The sequence below is a fragment of the Melospiza melodia genome, chromosome 4, assembly GCF_035770615.1.
Source record: "Melospiza melodia melodia isolate bMelMel2 chromosome 4, bMelMel2.pri, whole genome shotgun sequence".
Lineage (NCBI taxonomy): Eukaryota > Metazoa > Chordata > Aves > Passeriformes > Passerellidae > Melospiza > Melospiza melodia.
This window is the reverse complement of record NC_086197.1, coordinates 21,061,596-21,078,747: the sequence shown is the minus strand read 5'-3', so window position 1 is coordinate 21,078,747 and position 17,152 is coordinate 21,061,596. Positions and strand designations below refer to the sequence as shown.

General features: G+C 44.2%; 1 protein-coding gene across 2 annotated transcripts in view; it reads left to right on the top strand.

Moving 5' to 3' along the window:
* Nucleotides 1-469: 469 nt before the first annotated feature.
* The window catches only part of ITPR2 (inositol 1,4,5-trisphosphate receptor type 2), a 243,686-nt gene continuing 227,003 nt past the window's right edge, over nt 470-17,152 (top strand). For both annotated transcript variants that reach the window (XM_063154180.1, XM_063154179.1), the window contains exon 1: nt 470-723. In XM_063154180.1, coding sequence (XP_063010250.1) covers nt 632-723 — 92 coding nt within the window. In that variant the 5' untranslated portion in view covers nt 470-631. The remainder of the gene's footprint in view (nt 724-17,152) is intronic.

Genomic DNA, 17,152 nt, shown 5'->3' with positions numbered 1-17,152 from the left:
AAGGGTCGCCGTCCCCTCACGCCCCCCTGTGTGGGCTCCCTCAGCCGCTGCCCCCGCGGGTTCCAGCCCCGGGGAGCGGCCCGCGGGGAATCACAGCCCGGGGGGCTCGGCAGCCCCTCTCCGGGCCGGCGGGGGTGCCGGGGCCGCCTGCCCGGAGGCTCGGTCCCCGGCCCGGAGGCTCGGTGCCCCGCCGGGGCTCGGTCCCCAGAGGAAGCCCGGTCCCCTGCCCGGAGCTCGGTCCCCAGCGGAGATTCGGTCCCCCGCCGAGCCTCGGTCCCCCGCCTGCAGGCCCGGTCCCCTGCCGTGGCCTCGGTCCCCCGCCGAGCCTCGGTCCCCTGCCTACAGGCCCGCTCCCCGGGCCTCGCTCTGCGGCCCGGGGCGGGGCAGGGGCGGGCGGGGGCGGAGGCGCGGGGGGCGGGCGGGGGCCGGGCCGTGCCGAGCCGCGCACCGCGCTCCTGTCAGCCCTCTCGGCACCTCCGGGGCCGCGCTCAGCCCCCCGCCCGCTCGCTTCAGCCCCCGGCTTCCCCAAGGATCGCTGACATTTGCTTTGATTTTATTTTAATTTTTATTTTAATTTTTTTTTTCACCTCGAAGGGGAGGAGCGCGGAACCCAGCTGGAAAATGAACCAGAATGTCTGAGAAAATGTCCAGCTTTCTGTACATCGGGGACATCGTGTCCCTGTACGCGGAGGGCTCCGTCAATGGGTTCATCAGCACGCTGGGGTGAGTGGGGCCGGGCGCGGAGCCGAGCGCGCTGCGCGGAGCCGGCCCGCGGGCAGCGCCGGCGGCGGCGGCACAGGAAGGGGCGGCAGCGCTGCTCGGCGGAGCGGGGAAAGTAGGAAGTGATGGGGAGCGGCAGGGGACGAGAGAAGTTCCCGAGCGGGGCGCGGGCGGCCGCGGAGCCGGCGGCGGTGCCGGGATCCCCGCTCGGCTCCTGCCGGGGCTGCGCCCCCGCGGCGGCCCCGAGCGCTGCGCCAGAGCCCGCTCTGTGCCCTGCCCGAACGCCTTCCCACCGTCTTCATCTACAGCTGACCTTCTAATTAATTAAATAATTAATTATGTTTAATTGCCCGTCCGAGAATTTTTGACAAAGACGTGAAAGGCAAACCGTTTGCTTTCTTGCTCATTGTCCTAATCGGTTCATTAAATGTGTATCCCTTTACTTCAGGTTTGTGTCCAGCACAATCTGGTTGACAGTGATGAGATATTTCTAATCAGATGTTTAACTTCATTGGGATGCTTTTCCCGTGAGCTCTTTCTCTTTGCGAGGTGAAAAGATGTATTTTACTTCACTGAACCGCTGCTTGTTCCAGGTTTTTATTAACAGTGACCGCTGCAAATCACTCTTTTGGAATCCAGGAGGGAAAGCTTCAGAGCAGAATGACAATTACACTGATACATTTCTTGACGTTGATACATTTTTTAAAACGATCCTGTAGTTCGGTTGCAGCGACCTGTCCGGAGGGCGCGGTGGTTCCCTCTGATGTTGTAGGAGAGCTGCGGGAGCTTCAGTGACTTTGTGGCATGTCCTGAAACCTTAATCACTGGAAACAGCTCCTGTGCTGCGTGGTTGTAAGTGCATGATCAGCAAGGCAGGTCAAAATCTTGTAAATATCTGCTTAAACATTCGTGGTACCCTCGGAGTAGCAGTGAAACTTGCTAGGGCAAGTTAATGTGTGTTAAAGGAATTGCTCCCGTGTCTGTGTTAGGCTCCTTGTGTTCTGAGATCCGTGCGATGGAGGGACTGTTGCTGTGAAAGTGTGAGCAATGAATGTCTAGATTAACTTGGTGTGCTGCTATTACTGGAAAAGAGCTGGTGTTCAAGGTCTTTTATATTTTTGATACCTTATTATTGCGTCCAATCCTTGCTGTTCACTCTTTTGATCTGTTGACAAGTGTTTTTCCACGGTGTGTTCCTCTATTTGTTAATTTGGCGCCTGGTCTCTCCGTGACTCCCCATGTTGTCTCACATCTTTTGTTTTGCTGACTCCTACAACTTTAAATTCCGTCTGAAAATTTTTGCTTTCTCTAGATGTTAATTGCTGGATATTGTTTCTTATTCTTGTTCTCCCCAGCACTTCCTTTTTGCTGGCACGGTTTGTTGCTGGTTGGTGGTGTTGTTGTGTCTCATCGCTGGGTTCTCTTATCCGGAGGAAGCTGCGTGTGCCATGCTTGTGCTTTTCATTGTGTTTCTCCTTTCTGAGAACACCTGTTCATGGCATGGATGTTCCTGCTGTGACTGGTGCCTGGACAACTCTCACTTGAATACGTGTTGGCATCGCCCTGACACAGTATTCAGACTGCTGATCCTCCCCTGATCCCTTGGAGTTAAGGCAGGACATTTACTCCCAGTTTTATAGAGGAGCAGCCAAGATCCAAGCTTGCCTAGGGCACATGGATCTTTACTAGAAGAAACAAGTGAGCTCGAGCCAACATGTTCTATCCAGGCTCTCTTTTAGTCAGGAAACTCAGCTCAAAAAAACTACCTGAGACAGGAGTTCAAGAATGCTCCTTGTGTCTCTTTTGGCTTTTCAGCACAGCCCTTTTGTGCTCTGCTCCCTGGCACGGTAAAGGCAGCTGCAGAACCAGGAGACTGTAGTGGAACAGCTCTGGGAAGCTTGAAGTCACCAGTGGAAAACTCCCATGGCTACTCAATGGGAATGCTGACCCCTCTGCTGGTGGTACAAGAGCTTGGACTGAAGTTTAAAATTGTGATGCCAATTATCTGTGCCAGCTATTGCACTTGCTGCCTTTGGACTGGCTGCAGCAACACAGGAGACAGAAAAACCTCTTATGTTCAGGGAAAAAGCTTAGCCAGCTGCACTTTTGGTGTGCAACCATTGCTGAACTCCTGCACCTTCTGCATTCCTGCAGGTTCTCTGCAGATCTCTGAAAAGAGGAGGAGGCCTCACCTTCCAAAGGTGCCTCCAGTTGGTGAGGACAAAGTGGGGTAGGATTGGGAATGATTGCTTGCTTCATTTGACTGATGGGAATCCTTGTTTGATTACTCTTGCTTGGGTTGCTCAGGGTGCTGTTCTGAAAGGTTAGCTTGCCCAGCACCTCTTTTCGTCAGCAAACCCAGCTTGCTCAGCACCTCTCTTACACTACTGAGCCCACTGGGGAGTCTCATGCTGTTTCAACAACTTGAAATCCAGCTCAGGGCTAGTGACTGTTCAGCAGAAAGAAAGTCCTCTTTATTTTAAGCTGTCAAAGGCTAATTGTTTCTTAAATGAAGCATGAGCAAGGCCATTCTATAAATAAGTTAAAAAAGGCACAACACCTCTCCAAGCAGGGCAGGTCTGTCACATCGGTGGACATCACTCCTGGAAGGGTTGATCCAGCTCAACACATGAGTTTTGAGGGAGATTTCAAAGCATAGGCTGTTTCTTGAATTTTGGAGAATTTTTTCCTCACTTGCCAGTGCAGAAATATTCACGTGCTCAGTGTCCAGATTGTGTGTTGGGCCAGGTTGGTATCTGCTGTAACCTGAGTGTGGAAATCTTGCTCTGGTGTAGCTCAGGAGGTGTAAACCATCTCTTTATAGGAGACAGAGAATCCGTGGCCCTGTGTCCAGGTGAGCATGCTGAGAGGTGCTAGGTGAGGGCAGGGCTGCCTTTCCACACCTCCCTCTACAAAGAGGGTTGAGAATTGCTGAAACTACATTCTGTCAGTGGGTCCCAAAGTCTTGGAACACTTCTTGGAGCTGGAAGAAGCCTGTGTCCTTGCCCTTGCCCTCCTTCTCTCTGAGTGGTTTCAGTGCTATAAACAGCTGTTGGATGTGAGCATGAAGGCTCTGCTTTGAGCTTTGATCCCTCTTAGTCAGAAGAGGAAACTGAACCACTCTTGTGCATCTGGGGCTAGTGCTGTAGGGTGGGATGGGAGCAGGGAAGCTGGGCACTGCTGCTCCAATTCTTGCTCCTCAGTCTATATTTTAAAAGAGAGCAGTTTTGCTCAGTTCTGGAAGAAGAGGTTTAACCATTTGTCTCTAGGAGAATGTTCCGGGCTGTGGATCCCACAAGGAGAGGGGCACCTCTGGATCATAGTAAAGGAGAGGGTTTCAGGCCTCAGCATTCTCTCTAGGCAACTGCTGACCTTTGGATTCTTGAGGTACTGAGAGCCCAAGAAATTCCCTGCTCTTTTTTTCTGCTTGGCTTCGGACTTCCTCTGGGTTTGGATGCTGCTTTGTGGTGCTGATGATGTGTAGTCTGGCTTTTCCAACCTCAAGGCTCTCTGAGTTTCCTCGCTTGCTCTCCTTCCTTTTAAAAAATGAGAGTGCTTTTGGTAGCTGATAGTTGAGGAAATGTTTGGGAAAAGCAATTTACATTCATTGGTAGCATTCTGTCATTGCAAGATAGGTTTGATACTGGATTATTGAACTGTGCTAATTCTGTAGGACTTTCCCTTTTTTCTTTAGCTTTTAGTGTGTTTGGCTTCTGCCCAGTTGGAGGCCTTATATCCCACAGGAGATGTGTGGCAGGGCCAGGCAATGAATCCAGTGATCTCACACTGCCCTAGGCTGGTGTTGAGACCACCTTTCCCAATATTTTGGCTGTGAGTGCTCTCAGATGATGCATGGTGGCAATTAGAAGTGCATTAATCACCTATCAGTACAATGAGGGGAAAAAATATTCTTCACTGGAGAGGTGGAAAAAAAAAAGTAATGACAATGGCCAGGATCAGCTGTAGGAAAGTTTGACGATGGGCCTGTTAGTCACCATGGGGAGCTGCATTCCTGTCTCACCTCCATAAATGTGCAGTCAGAGATCTCCTGGAACATAATTAATGGAGCATGCAGCAGGAGCTGCCTGCTCTGTGATAGATGGCCCTGGATGACGAGGAGTGCTGAGACTTACTTCTAAAAAGCAGCAAAAATTTTGTTGCAAAATACTTTGGACTCATTTCCTTGCATGTAATGTTGATTTTTCTTTAACAACTTCTCTTAATTTGTGGGAGTGCTTGCTGGAACATTCTTATTCAAAACATCCCAGATTTATTCAGGTTTCTTCACTGGGGTTTTGTGAATTAGTTGTCTTGTTGAATTTGGGCTTCACAGAGAGGTTGAGTCAATCCTACTCTGAAGAGACAAGATTAAGTAGAAAGCACTTAAAAAGCAGCATAAATCAAAATGTTGCAAGTATAGCAAAGGCTGAAATATGTCATCTTGGTGGCTTCAGGAATGGTGCTAAGACAAAAGGTGTAGTGACTGATGATGCTTTCAAGACACCCATGTAGTGTTTTCATCAGTGCACTCATTTTTTCAACCTTTCTCTCCTGCTGTCTGTATGTGTAAGCTATGGTTAAGGAATAGAGTATCCATCCTTTAATTAATAGCGAACTTTGCTTTCGTGTGCCAGGTGGAAAAGGCAATTATTCAGGAAAGAATAAAAAGCCTGAAGAAAGTGAGAGTGGCATAACTATAATTAATCATAATTTGACTCTAACACGTAGAGAATCAAATAATACCTACAAGAGAGATGGGAGTATGAATTTCAGCTTTTCTGCGGGAAAAAGTACTTGTGTGTTTTGTTTCCTAGGTACTTTATCCTCTAGACTGATAGAACCAATGAAATTTGACAGTTTTGATTGTGTGATTCTGATTTTTTTTTTAAATACTGTGTAGGATTGGCATTTTCAGGTATATTTTCTCTTGGTTGTCTTTCTAATGCAGCAGCCCTGGTGTGAATTCTGCAGCTGCTTTGAGTATATGGTGATGTACACTTTTCAGCTGCACAGTGTATTTCTCTTCTGTGATAACTAATAAGCTAATAATGCATTATTAACTACTTTCATTGATCTTACAATAAATGCCATGTAAGTGGAGATGTAGGCATATAAATACACCTCTGCATCTCACATACCTTGCTATTCAATCCATATATCAAAGCTCATATCCTCTGTAATTATCCACTCTCACCAGCAATTAGGCACCGCTCCAGCTTTTCTAACAACCTTATTTTGATGCTTGTTTCAAATACTGTAACAGCAGTGCCATCTTTGAATAAACAATGAGACAAAGCTTTCCACAAAGCAGCCTCAGGGGAATGCAGCAGGCCATGAGCCCCAGGGGAAGCTGGTTTGTTTCAGAAGTTTTACTTGTTCACAGAGCACAGCCTCAGTGTGAGGGAACATAACATTAGACTTAATTACAGCAGTATGATTTATGAGGCTGCATGCTTAAATGTAATATCCTTGTTTCAAAGGGCTCATTCTCAAAAAGGGTTGGAGAGAAAATGGGGATTAGGGAAAGAACTGATTGATTGGTGTGGAAGTGAGCTTACCTGCTGTGTGGTGGCAACTGGAAACAGGAGAGGACTTGGATTTTGAACTGAGACAGGTCATACAACTTCTGTAGTTCTCAGCTGGGCTGTGGGTGATGTGGGGAGAAGTCAGGAAAGAGAGGGGAGATTGTTTGGCCTGAGTGACCTGAAGTCTTTTCCACCTTGCTTTTACATTAATGAGGGGATTAAACTGGACCACCTGTGCGTGGTTCATGATGTCACTAGAAACCACAGTTACCCTGTATTTTAAAAGTACTGCCGAGGAAGAAGTCAGTCAATCTCTGACTTCCCCAGCCTGGAAGATTGTTTCCCGAGGGGCCCTTGGCTCAGCTGGGTGTTCCACAGCACAGTGAGGTCTTTGGAGCCCTCCCCTGCCCATGCTGCTCGGCTGGAGCCTGAGCCTGTTTGCTGGGCAGCAGCTCAAAGCCGTGTCCTCTGCACCTGAAAGTCTGGTTTCTGCTTGCTTTCAAAGGTCTGCTACTTCTTGTAGCAAAAAAGGGATGTGGGTGAAGCTCCATCACTTTGATACACTTGGTATCAAAATGGAGAAAAGAAAATGAACAGTATTCAATGTTTACTTTTTATCTTGCCTGTGCTGTGTTTTGTCACTTGATCAGAGATGCATATTTTAATTCTGTTAAGGACATGATCCCCCTTATGACTGATTCCTTTAAACCTTCAAATTCTAAAAATTTCTTACTTGTAAATCAGATTCCATCTAATTACATGAACCAGCAGTTCCACCACTATGTAGATGTGTAGGCACTTCCTGAGACAGGTCCTGGTTTCAGCTGTTCATGGTGCTAAACTTTGATGTTCGAGACCCAGGGTAGATGGCTGGAGCTGAATGATTTGCTGTAGAAAGTTTCAAGTAAAAGGGCCTTTCTGAGAATAAGATTAACCAAAAAGCCCCAAACCACCACCAAACCTAACAAAAAAAAGCATGTTATCCCCATCTTTCAAAAAACCCAAGAGTCTTGCAAATGTCTGTCAAGAGTCTTCCTGAGGGCAGGGCTCTCTCCAGAACCACTTCTCCAGCATGGAGGGCTTGTCCTTCTCTGCCCCTGTGGAGTTTTGCCCAGGCTTAGCAGGTGTAAGTTGAGGAAGGATTTTACCCTAAGACTTTGTGGGCTGTCCTGACCTGCCTCTTGCTGGGGGGCAGCAGTTTTACCTGGCAGGGGCAGCTTCCCTCTGCTGACACTGGGCACCAAGAGCCCTCACCCTGACCTGCATCTGTGTGGGAGGTGAATCCCAATTCCCAGGATTTCCAGGTTCTTTTCCTGGGAGGCCTCAGGAGAGCTTCAGTTGTTCAGCTGCTTTGTGTTCTCTATCTCTGGAGAAGAAAAAATAATTTCTGCTTTTAGTGTCCCAGTTCACTTCAAATAAGAAACAAGCTGAGAAATTACATTCTTGCAAAGTAAGGTTTTGGAAACAGAGTTAAACAAGAAAACCACAGGGTTAAAATGCATTTATTCATGTCTGATATCAAGTACTGCTTGAGGTTTTGAAGGGCTGTTTTGGCTGTGGTAGCCAAAAGGTTGTGTCAGGAATGGTCTTGCTGCTGGTTTTGTGACTCTGTGCCTCCGTCTCTACCTACTTCTTATCCTCATTCGTTTGCATGTTTTGATTCCTGTTGAGTAGAAATGAAGTGTTTTCCAAAGTATGTGATTTAAAATCAATTCTTATTCACTGCTTAGTAGCAAAGGAAAGAGGACCCTGAAGAGTGGGCTATAGAGTGCAGAAAAGAATGTGAGGAAAACAGCCTCCCCTGTCCTTCCAGTGCTCCCTTGCTGGATGATGAAAATGAGGAAGAGAGGTGTGTTGGTGAATTCAGGATGAGAAATTGGCAGAGCAAGTGCTAGAAGGGAAGTGGGGCTGAAGAGGAGCAGGAGCTGCAGTTCCAAGAGCAGCAGGGGCTGAGAGAAAATAGCTCTGAGAAGCTACTGAGAGAGAAAATAGCTCTGAAAGCTACTGACAAACTGTTCTTTTCCAAGGGAAGAAGTCAGCTTGCCTTTGCCACTGTTTACTTTGCTATTTCAAATGTTTGAGGCCTGTGCTAAGGCTGGTGAGGTTTCAAATACTTGAATATTTGTTTGTTTTTTGTTCTGAAGGTTTTTAACTTTGTCCAGGAAAATGAATGTTTTATATCACCTTCTCCAAGAGAATGTCTGAGGTAAAATGCAAGTTCCTCAGAAATAAATTGCAGTTTTAAGATTGCCTGTGATAGTTTTTGTAACAACCAAAGTTAGATATAGCAAATTGTGGTACTTGGTAATCTTCTATAAGTTTGGAAAATTAATTTGAAATGTCCCTCTAGGTCATTGCTGCTGCATGAATGAAGGTACTGGGTTGAAATTTGTATGAAATTCTTGGCAGGAGGAGGCTGGAAGAGCATATCCAAATGTGGTGGTTATCACTGTGGGTCCTTTCCAGCTCAGATTGCTCTGTGGTTCTGTGATTTGACACCAAGTTAAGCTTCCTCCAGCTCTTTTCTGTATGATATTAAAACAGTAGTCAAGTTTTTGTTCTTTGACCTCTGACAGATAAAAATCAATGTCATTTAAAAGGAATATCAACAAACAGACCCTGAAGCGAGGCTCTTTATATGCAACTCAAAATACAGAAACTTCTTGTGATTCAATGCTTGGGCTTCTTATCTTGATTCTCTCTTGGAGGCTTGTTTGAATTTCAAACAGCTTTTTTATTCCCTGCACTTGACACACACAAGTTAATCAGTGCTGCAGGGGCTGTTGAAAGCACACAGAATTAGGGAAACAACTGCTTAAACTCTTAGTAAGCCCCAGATTTTTTATACCTGCTTTCTGCAGTTAAAGGACAGCAATCCAGTTCTTAAGAGTAGATTTTGGGTAGTTGTGTCACGTTGAGCACTGTGATGTGGAAAATTTAACTTGGCAGCTTTAGAGGGTAGCAAAGTTGGATGTGAGCACTATAATTTTGTCCTGAATCTCGCAATACCTGACTTGATTTGTAAAATCCCAGCTCCTACAGCTCTCTTACTTGTGGATATCTTCAGCTTCTCCCACATGTGCTTTGCTAAAATATTCTCAGTCACCTTTTCAGTTTGGCATATATTTTTTTACCGTTCAGAAACTATAAATAAAGAGAGGAAGCAAAACCAATATATTAGGAAAGACTGGATATCACTTTTGAAAACACTGAGAGCAGATCTTTGTTCAGTTGTGAATGCTGAAAAATGTTCAAATGAATCACTAAGCAAGTTCCATTCTTCTCATCAAAGAATAAAAGTTTAAAGCCTTCCTAGAAAGTTGGGCTTTTAAAAAAATCCTTTATTAATAAGAAAAAAAGGAAAGCAAACCAACAAACTGTGTGGCCTGAAAAAAGTTAACTGCCTGTTAATAATGTTTTCTTTGATGTTTTGGACAATTTTTTAGATTATCAGTTTTTGCTAAGGTGGTCTCAGTTTCAGCAGAATGCATTGTCCTTGCTTTGCTGCCTGGCACCGGTGAGGGTGCCAATCCATAAACTCCTGTTCCAAATCTGACAGGGCTCAGTGAGCGTGGCTCTTTACAGAGAGCAGAAAAGTCAGGGTTTAGTGGAGAGTTTTGTGGAATTTCAGTGGAGTAAAATGAGGTTTTCCATCAGGCTTGCTGATATAAAAATCAGGAAGGGCAACATCTACGCTGCCTCCCAGGTTGGAGACAGAACTTAGTAAGTCAAACTTTGCTGTCAAAGAGGTTTCCTGAGTCTTGGACTGATGTATAAGTATTTTGGATTTTAATGTTGCTGTGAGAACTGTAAAGCTGATGACTTCACTAAATACAGGAAGTCCAAGTTTCAAATGAGATTTTCAGATATCTCTGCAGATATCCTTATGTACCATTGTAGCATGTTATTTATAAAGAATAACCTTGCCTTTAAATAATAAAAATACAGAATAAGATACAGAAAAATTAATGATAATTTTGGTGGTGAGGAGGTAACAACTTGTGTGTGACAGGCTGGCCAAGCTGATTAAAGGGATGGAGCACCTCCCTTGTGAGGAAAGGCTTAGAGAAGTGGGATTGTTCAGCCTGAAGGGAGCCCACAGGAAAGATGGAGAGAGACTCTTGACAAGGGCCTGCAGTGACAGGACAAGGGGCAATGGCTTCACACTGACAGAGGGGAGGCTTAGATTGGATATGAGGAGGAAATTGTTCCCTGTGAGGGTGGTGAGGCCCTGGAACAGGGTGCCCAGAGCAGCTGTGGCTGCCCCTAGATCCTGGCAGTGTCCAAGGCCAGGCTGGATGGGGCACTGAGCAACCTGGGATAGTGGAAGGTGTCCCTGCCCATGGCAGGGGTATGGAATGAGATGATTTTAAAGGACCCTTCCAGTCTAGGCCATTCTATGATATTATATATTATTTTCCTCAAAAAAAAGTAATTTACAAAAATCCTTGCAAAGCTTCATGACATTATTTCCTGTATAAGTGATTTAAGATGTCGGTCCTACACCTGCAAATTTGTGGACTTGAACTGAAAAGATGTCATGAGACAATTTTTTAAAAGAACCTGTTGAATAGGATACAAATTCAGATTTTTTACTTCCCTGGCTTGATTGTCATGAGTATTAAAATGTAAATTAGGATTTGATCAAGAAACCCCCTCAGAGGCTGTTTAGAGAGGGCACTGCTGTGGCTCCTGGGCAGCTGCAGGTCTGGCTTAGAGGTTTGCTCAGGTTGTGTTAGCAGTGGCTTCTCTTGCAGAAACAAAACAAGGTCAGGACCTGGCAGGCAATTAAGTCTTGTCTGTATTAACTTTTGTAGTTGAACAGGTTTTTCTGTCACTGAAGGCAAGGACCAATGAATGTCCCACACCCCCTCTCCCTGTAGTGTCTGGGATACAGTAAAACCATGGAATGTAAAGTTTGGTTGTAACAGCTCATTTGAGGCCGTGCTGTGCACGGCGCTGGTGGAGTCAAACTCTGGGTTTCATCTGATCCATTTCCTTTCTGTGCTGGATTAAACTGTCCCTGTGATTAGGCTGCTCCTAATGGAACTGTTTTCCCTGAGCACAGCTGGAAGTGGGACAGTGCTGGTTTGAGTTTTTAAGCATGGATCTAAAGAATGTTTGAAGGGAAACAGTGGATTAAGGGGTAGGACATGAGTAGAGGAGCTGCTTGTGCAAGGTTGTTGACAAATTGTGGATACGACCAAAGACTCCAAGTTCTGGGCCAGTGCTCTTTTATAATCATTGATCTGGTGAGCTGTTCAATGCATAAATTCTTTTATATTGGTTTATCTCACAGTAGCTGGGCTTATGCCAGTAGTGACAAAGCTAGTTAGTTCATTAAGGCTCCCACCTCAAAAGGTGTGTTGCTTTATTTTAAGTCTGTGTCTAAAGATGCAGAATTTATCACTTTGAGAAAACTGTGTGCTGAAGAGAGTCTTACACTTGCTGGCATTATTGTTATGCTCATCCATTGAGGGGAACTTCGTTGACTGATAAGTATAATTAATGTTCTTCATTTGTAATGGAGGTGAGAGAGAAAATCCTTTATGCCACCTGATAAGTGGGGCGATAGAAGTCACCTCCCAAAGCACTTACACTTGGTAAAGCTGCATAAAAACTGGGCTGTGTTACCCAAGAAATGTAGAATTTCTTCTAAGAAAACCCAAGAATTTCTTTTTTAGAAAGAAATTCAGCATCATCAGGGCAAAGTGTACAGGCCTGAATGAGTACAGAGAACACAAGAGAAAAACATCAGTCATAGACAAGAAAATCTGCTGACCCAAAAGCAATAAAGTGAGTGTGCCACTGAGCACTCTTCTCTCTGAAAACTGCTATCAAAGAAACTCCTGCTGTTTGATATGTCCTGGGTTCAGGAAAACAAGAATTCACAAGTTCTTGGACTCATTGGACTCAACGATCTTAGAGGTATTTTCCAACCTAAATGATTCTGTTGGAATCCATAAGGTTAGAGGATTTTTAAGAAATGGTTAAATTCTATGTATATAATTCTATGATTATATACAACTATTTCCAAATAATTAATGAAAAAAATACCTGACATCATCTCAAACTTTTCTTTATGGCAGAAACAGTCCTTAAGTCTCCAGAATTGACACAATTGCTTCTGACTAACAATAATCTGGTATCATGGGATGGATCCAACTTCCACAGTGTAAATTTGTATTCGTGTGGATCCATGGTGCAAGAAGCAATCACAGAAAAGAAAAGAGACCAGAGAGAATTGATATTATTTTTAATACAAGAACTAGAAGCCTTGGGGGTACAATTAAAACAATAATAAAAATGCCATCTGGAAAAAGAGATGCATGGGTGCATCAGTAGGAGTCAAAGCAAAGAGGTTTCCTAGTGACACTTTGATTTGCAGATGAAAGTGAAACATTTTATGGGCAGCAATTAAAAACTGTTCAGGCAAGTTAGGGAAATGAATGTCAAATAAAGTCACTCTCAAACAGCAGGGTGGGGTCACTGAGTTGGTCAAAAATATATTTGCTGTGGTTCTGATCTATTTTTCCACAAAATATAGGTGAGGGGCGCTTTGGATTGCTTTGTGTTTGAGCCTCAGCAGAGACTTTTTAGGAATGACCTTGCAGATCAGTTACTCATCTGTGGAAGCACAGGTGTGAGAAGGCAAGGGGCAGCTTAGAAGGTGACAAAGTAGGACAGAAATTTTTGACCTCTTTGGGGAGAACTCCTCTTGGTGCTTAAAATTTCAGATGTTTTCATTTTAATTTATCTGAGGAAGAAGTACATGGCCAGTACTGTGCTGAGGCATTAATTTGCTGAAGGAATTAATAGGAATTAAATGTACTTTCATGGGTGCTCACAGATCTGGGAGCAATGGGGTCACCTTGATGCCTCACCCAAATTAACTCTTTGCAGATATTTCCTTAGGCAGGAGATCAAGGAACTATTTCAAGGAATGACTGCTGAAAAAGGCATTGCTTTTTCTTTCCTTCTCATAATCTGCAAAACCTTCTGAATAAGGTGCAAAACCTGCAGAATCACACACCTGATGAATGTATTGCTCCTGGAACAGATTGCAGATCAGCCAAAAGCTTTCACAGACCATTTGGGCTCTCATGATCATCTGAAAGCATAGCATCCCCTCAAAGTGGCAAGATCAAGGTCTTCTGATCTCATCAGGCAAATTTGGAATTTAGAAATGAGGTGGTACAGAGGTGGTTATATTCATTCAGAAATTGTATCATGGCTTTGAAACTGGGGGGGGCTGGAAGAGTCATGGCCGATTTGCAAAATGTGTGATTTGGTGGCATGTAAGCAGGAAGTGGGAAATGGTGCAGGAAATGTGACGTTGGCAAGAGAGATAAAAGAGAGAGAGCCCAGCTCAACAGTGTCTTATGGGGGCATCTCTGGAGTGTGTGGCTGAGGAGCTGAGGGGTTTTTCTGCCAGAGAACTGGTAGTTATGGCTGTCCACTGAGACAGTTGTGATTTATTTCACAAAATCACCCAGTGCTTGTGAAGTCAGGCACCAAAGGGCTCTGCAAATAGGAGAAACTTGGCTGAATGACTTTTGTAGATATAGAAACAAAGAGTAAGCCATCTATGGATCAAAGGAGAATTTGGAATTCCAAGTATTTTGCTAAGTCCTTGAGACAGCAGGCTTTCAGAAAAGACACCCTATCTCAATGTGCCCACAGGCTGATGGGTGTGGGTAGAAAGGGTCATTATGGACTTCTACCTTCAACTCTCTCACTTTGTAGATTCAAGGAAATGAGGGCACTGTGTCCCACTGCTTTTGAGGAATTTAAAACAGGAGTGGATGTGAATATGAATTATACTCCAGAAGCTATTTTATTTCAATATAAAGCAAATTCCTACATCATTAAGAGCTTTTGGAGTGATGTGGACTGTGTAGAAGATCAAACACTAGGCTGGAAAAGCTTGTTCCAGCCTGTTCGGTAACATAGACATCTCTATGATGGAATTTTACAGGAGAGCTTATGAAGTCCAGGGATTGACTGGATGGGAATGAGACATAATGAATCAAGGAGAATTCAGTCCTAATTGCCCTTTGTGCCTCCTTTTCCTATGTAGTTGAAATATGTGTTCAAATAGTCAACCCTTGTAGTGACAAGTGCATAGACTAAGAAGACCAAGTTCATGTCCAGATCAAGAATAAAGATTTCCAACAAGCTGAGGTGAAAGCATTTTGTTCAGTAGCTGCTTTTCATCTATTATCTCAGTTTAGCAGAGGTCATAGAAGAACTAAAAGAATTTTATCTCTTTAGCCTGAAAGAACTGAAAATATCTTGTCAGCTCTTCTTTTCAATTACTGCAGTCCTCTGAGGATAACGAAGACATTGCATTCACAGGCTTGTCTGGGTGATGAAATGTCTTCAAGTATCTTCAAATGCTGTCAGAGTGGTCTCTACACCTTGGTTGTGGGTATCTGTTGTTGGTGGATGATGTTACCCATTGAAGGAGCTTTAGAATTTCTGTTCTGGCTGGGTTTTGGTTGTTTTTGTGTACTGGTAGCTTGAGGGATCCAATCTGAGTACTTGTTTTCTAAGGATTATTGAAGGCACTTATTGTTTGTGTTAAAAAACTGGTGCAGGTTTTTTCTCCCTGACTTTTGCAGCCAAAAGAAATATGGGTCTGTTTTGCAGGGTGGACCTTAAATACCTTCTGTAAGTTCTCAGTCCTTCTCCATATAAAATGGGAATTGTTGTGAACGCAATGAGGTGTAGGTTATTTAATCTAGTTGAAGAGAAGAGGGAGGAGGATTTTCCTGTGCATTGTGAATATTGGTAGCTCTTTCCATGTGGTTTGGTCCTAGTCTGGGGATGGGGGATTTTGGGAGATTTTCCCTCTGGAGGCTGCTCTTCCCAGCTTAAACTGGCACCTAGGTGTCCAGATGAAATTCTGTGTGTCTGGATTTATGGTTCATATCAGCCCTAATGTGGCAGCAGCTGCTTTCAAATGGGTCTTGCTTAGAGGGGATTACAGGGAGTGCTGTGAAGTCTCATTTTACTTCCTCCACCTTGGCTACAGTGTGCTGAGAGAAGGGGAAGTTGGATATTTGTGCCATCCCTCGTAGATACAGAACTGAGCACTTGCTGGTCAGCTGTTTTCTGGGCACTTTGTTGCCAGAGCAAGTCAGCAGAATATCTGATTTAAATACCATTGAAAGTCTGCTCCACAGCTATGACAGGATCTCTTCAAAGTTAGTTGTCAGGAACTTAGCAGAACTTTGGTGAGGTAAGTGCCTTTTTTCTAATTTCAGGATGACAAGTTAGAGACAAGCTTTTCTGTTGTATAAACACAAAGCTTTAAACACAAACAAATAGTTATTTTTGGTGCTCTTTTCCTATGACAAAAATTAAACTTGAAAGGTAAAAATAAACATAAACATGTTCTAAAACATTTTCAGATTAAAGGTTAGAAAAAAGAAAGAACAAAGGCTCAAGCTCATTTCCAACTCACATAATTGCTGACACAAAGCTGCAGTCCAGCCAGATGAACAGCACTTTGTGAGGTACAGGAATAATTTGTAGTTTTTTTAAGTAACCAGAGTAGCAAGCAGCATATATATATGGAATAAAGTGGAATAAAGCCTTGTCTCTGTTTCAGTTTTTCTAGGAAATATGATAATATTTAAGTTTAACTAATAGCTGTTTGTATCTTAATGGATCACAAGAGAGCAGTTAACTTCTGATGTCTTATTTAGGAAGAATTTATATGTGAGTGAACTGTGGTGTCAGAGATGATTGTGTCTTTTGCCTTGGTGAATAATTTTTCAAACCACCAAGGCTGTGGATGTACACTTACTCTGCAAGCTGTTTTTTATCAGTGGTTTCGCATTACTGCTCCCCATCAAAACAGTTTATGTGAGTGTTCTCAGCCCTCTCTAAGCAATATGAGCTCATATACTTAAGCAACTTAGTAGATGATTTGTGCCAACAGGGTTGACTGTTGCTTAGAGACCCTCAGGCTCTGAAAGGTTGTAATGTGAAATGAATGACCCAGATTAATGTTTACTTTTGCCCTTGCCTGCATTTGGGTCAACTTAGTTCTGTTACTGAATGTGGTGATCTGTGGGTCTGGTAACTCAGAGGAGTGTCAGGTTGTGGGCACACAGTTTGTGGTGGTTGGGAGTGGGGCTGTGGCTGAGCCTCATCCCCAGTGGCTACAGCTGGGCAGGACAGGGAACAGCATTGAAGGCAGTGAGCCATGGAGTGCCAGGTGTGCTGATCAGTCACCAAAGGGAACAGAGGGCACACAGGTGCAGTGCATGAACGTGAGGGGTGTGAAAGGTTGGGCTAAAGAGCAAGAAGGGAGGATGTTTGAAGCCCTCTGAAGTGACATGGCGTTACTCTGTATGGGTTGAAGCCTTCTGAAACTGTGTGATAACACTCTGTGTATTGCAGCTGTCTCAATGTGACATGTGCTACAATATCAGCTATGCTGTTTTATTTCCATCTGTCAAATCAGAAAATAGTGGAGAATTCTGCTCCAGAGAGGTGCTTGGGGCGAGGCTGGGATTTCCAGTCAGGGAGGAAGCTTGGGAAAAGCATGTCTGTTTTAGCAGGAGGCCAGACCTTCTTCCACTTAGGCTGAAGCGTCTCAATGTCCTCTTAAACGGAAGTGTTAATCAAAATATAGCAGACTAATTGTTTATGTGAGTGGATGAGATTATCCCAGACAATGTGGTGCTGTTTGACTTGGAGAAGGAACTGTGTAACTGTATGCAAAGCTGCAGCACTCTGATAGACGATTGGCTTTTTGATTAGGTCATAAAATCTGGGGAGGTGATAAAAATGGAGCTGATTTTTGGGTGGGGTGCTCTGCTATCTTTTCAGATCAGCTTATAGCTGTGGAGTGTTATTTACTATGCACAAGTGAATGGGGACTAGTAGCTGAG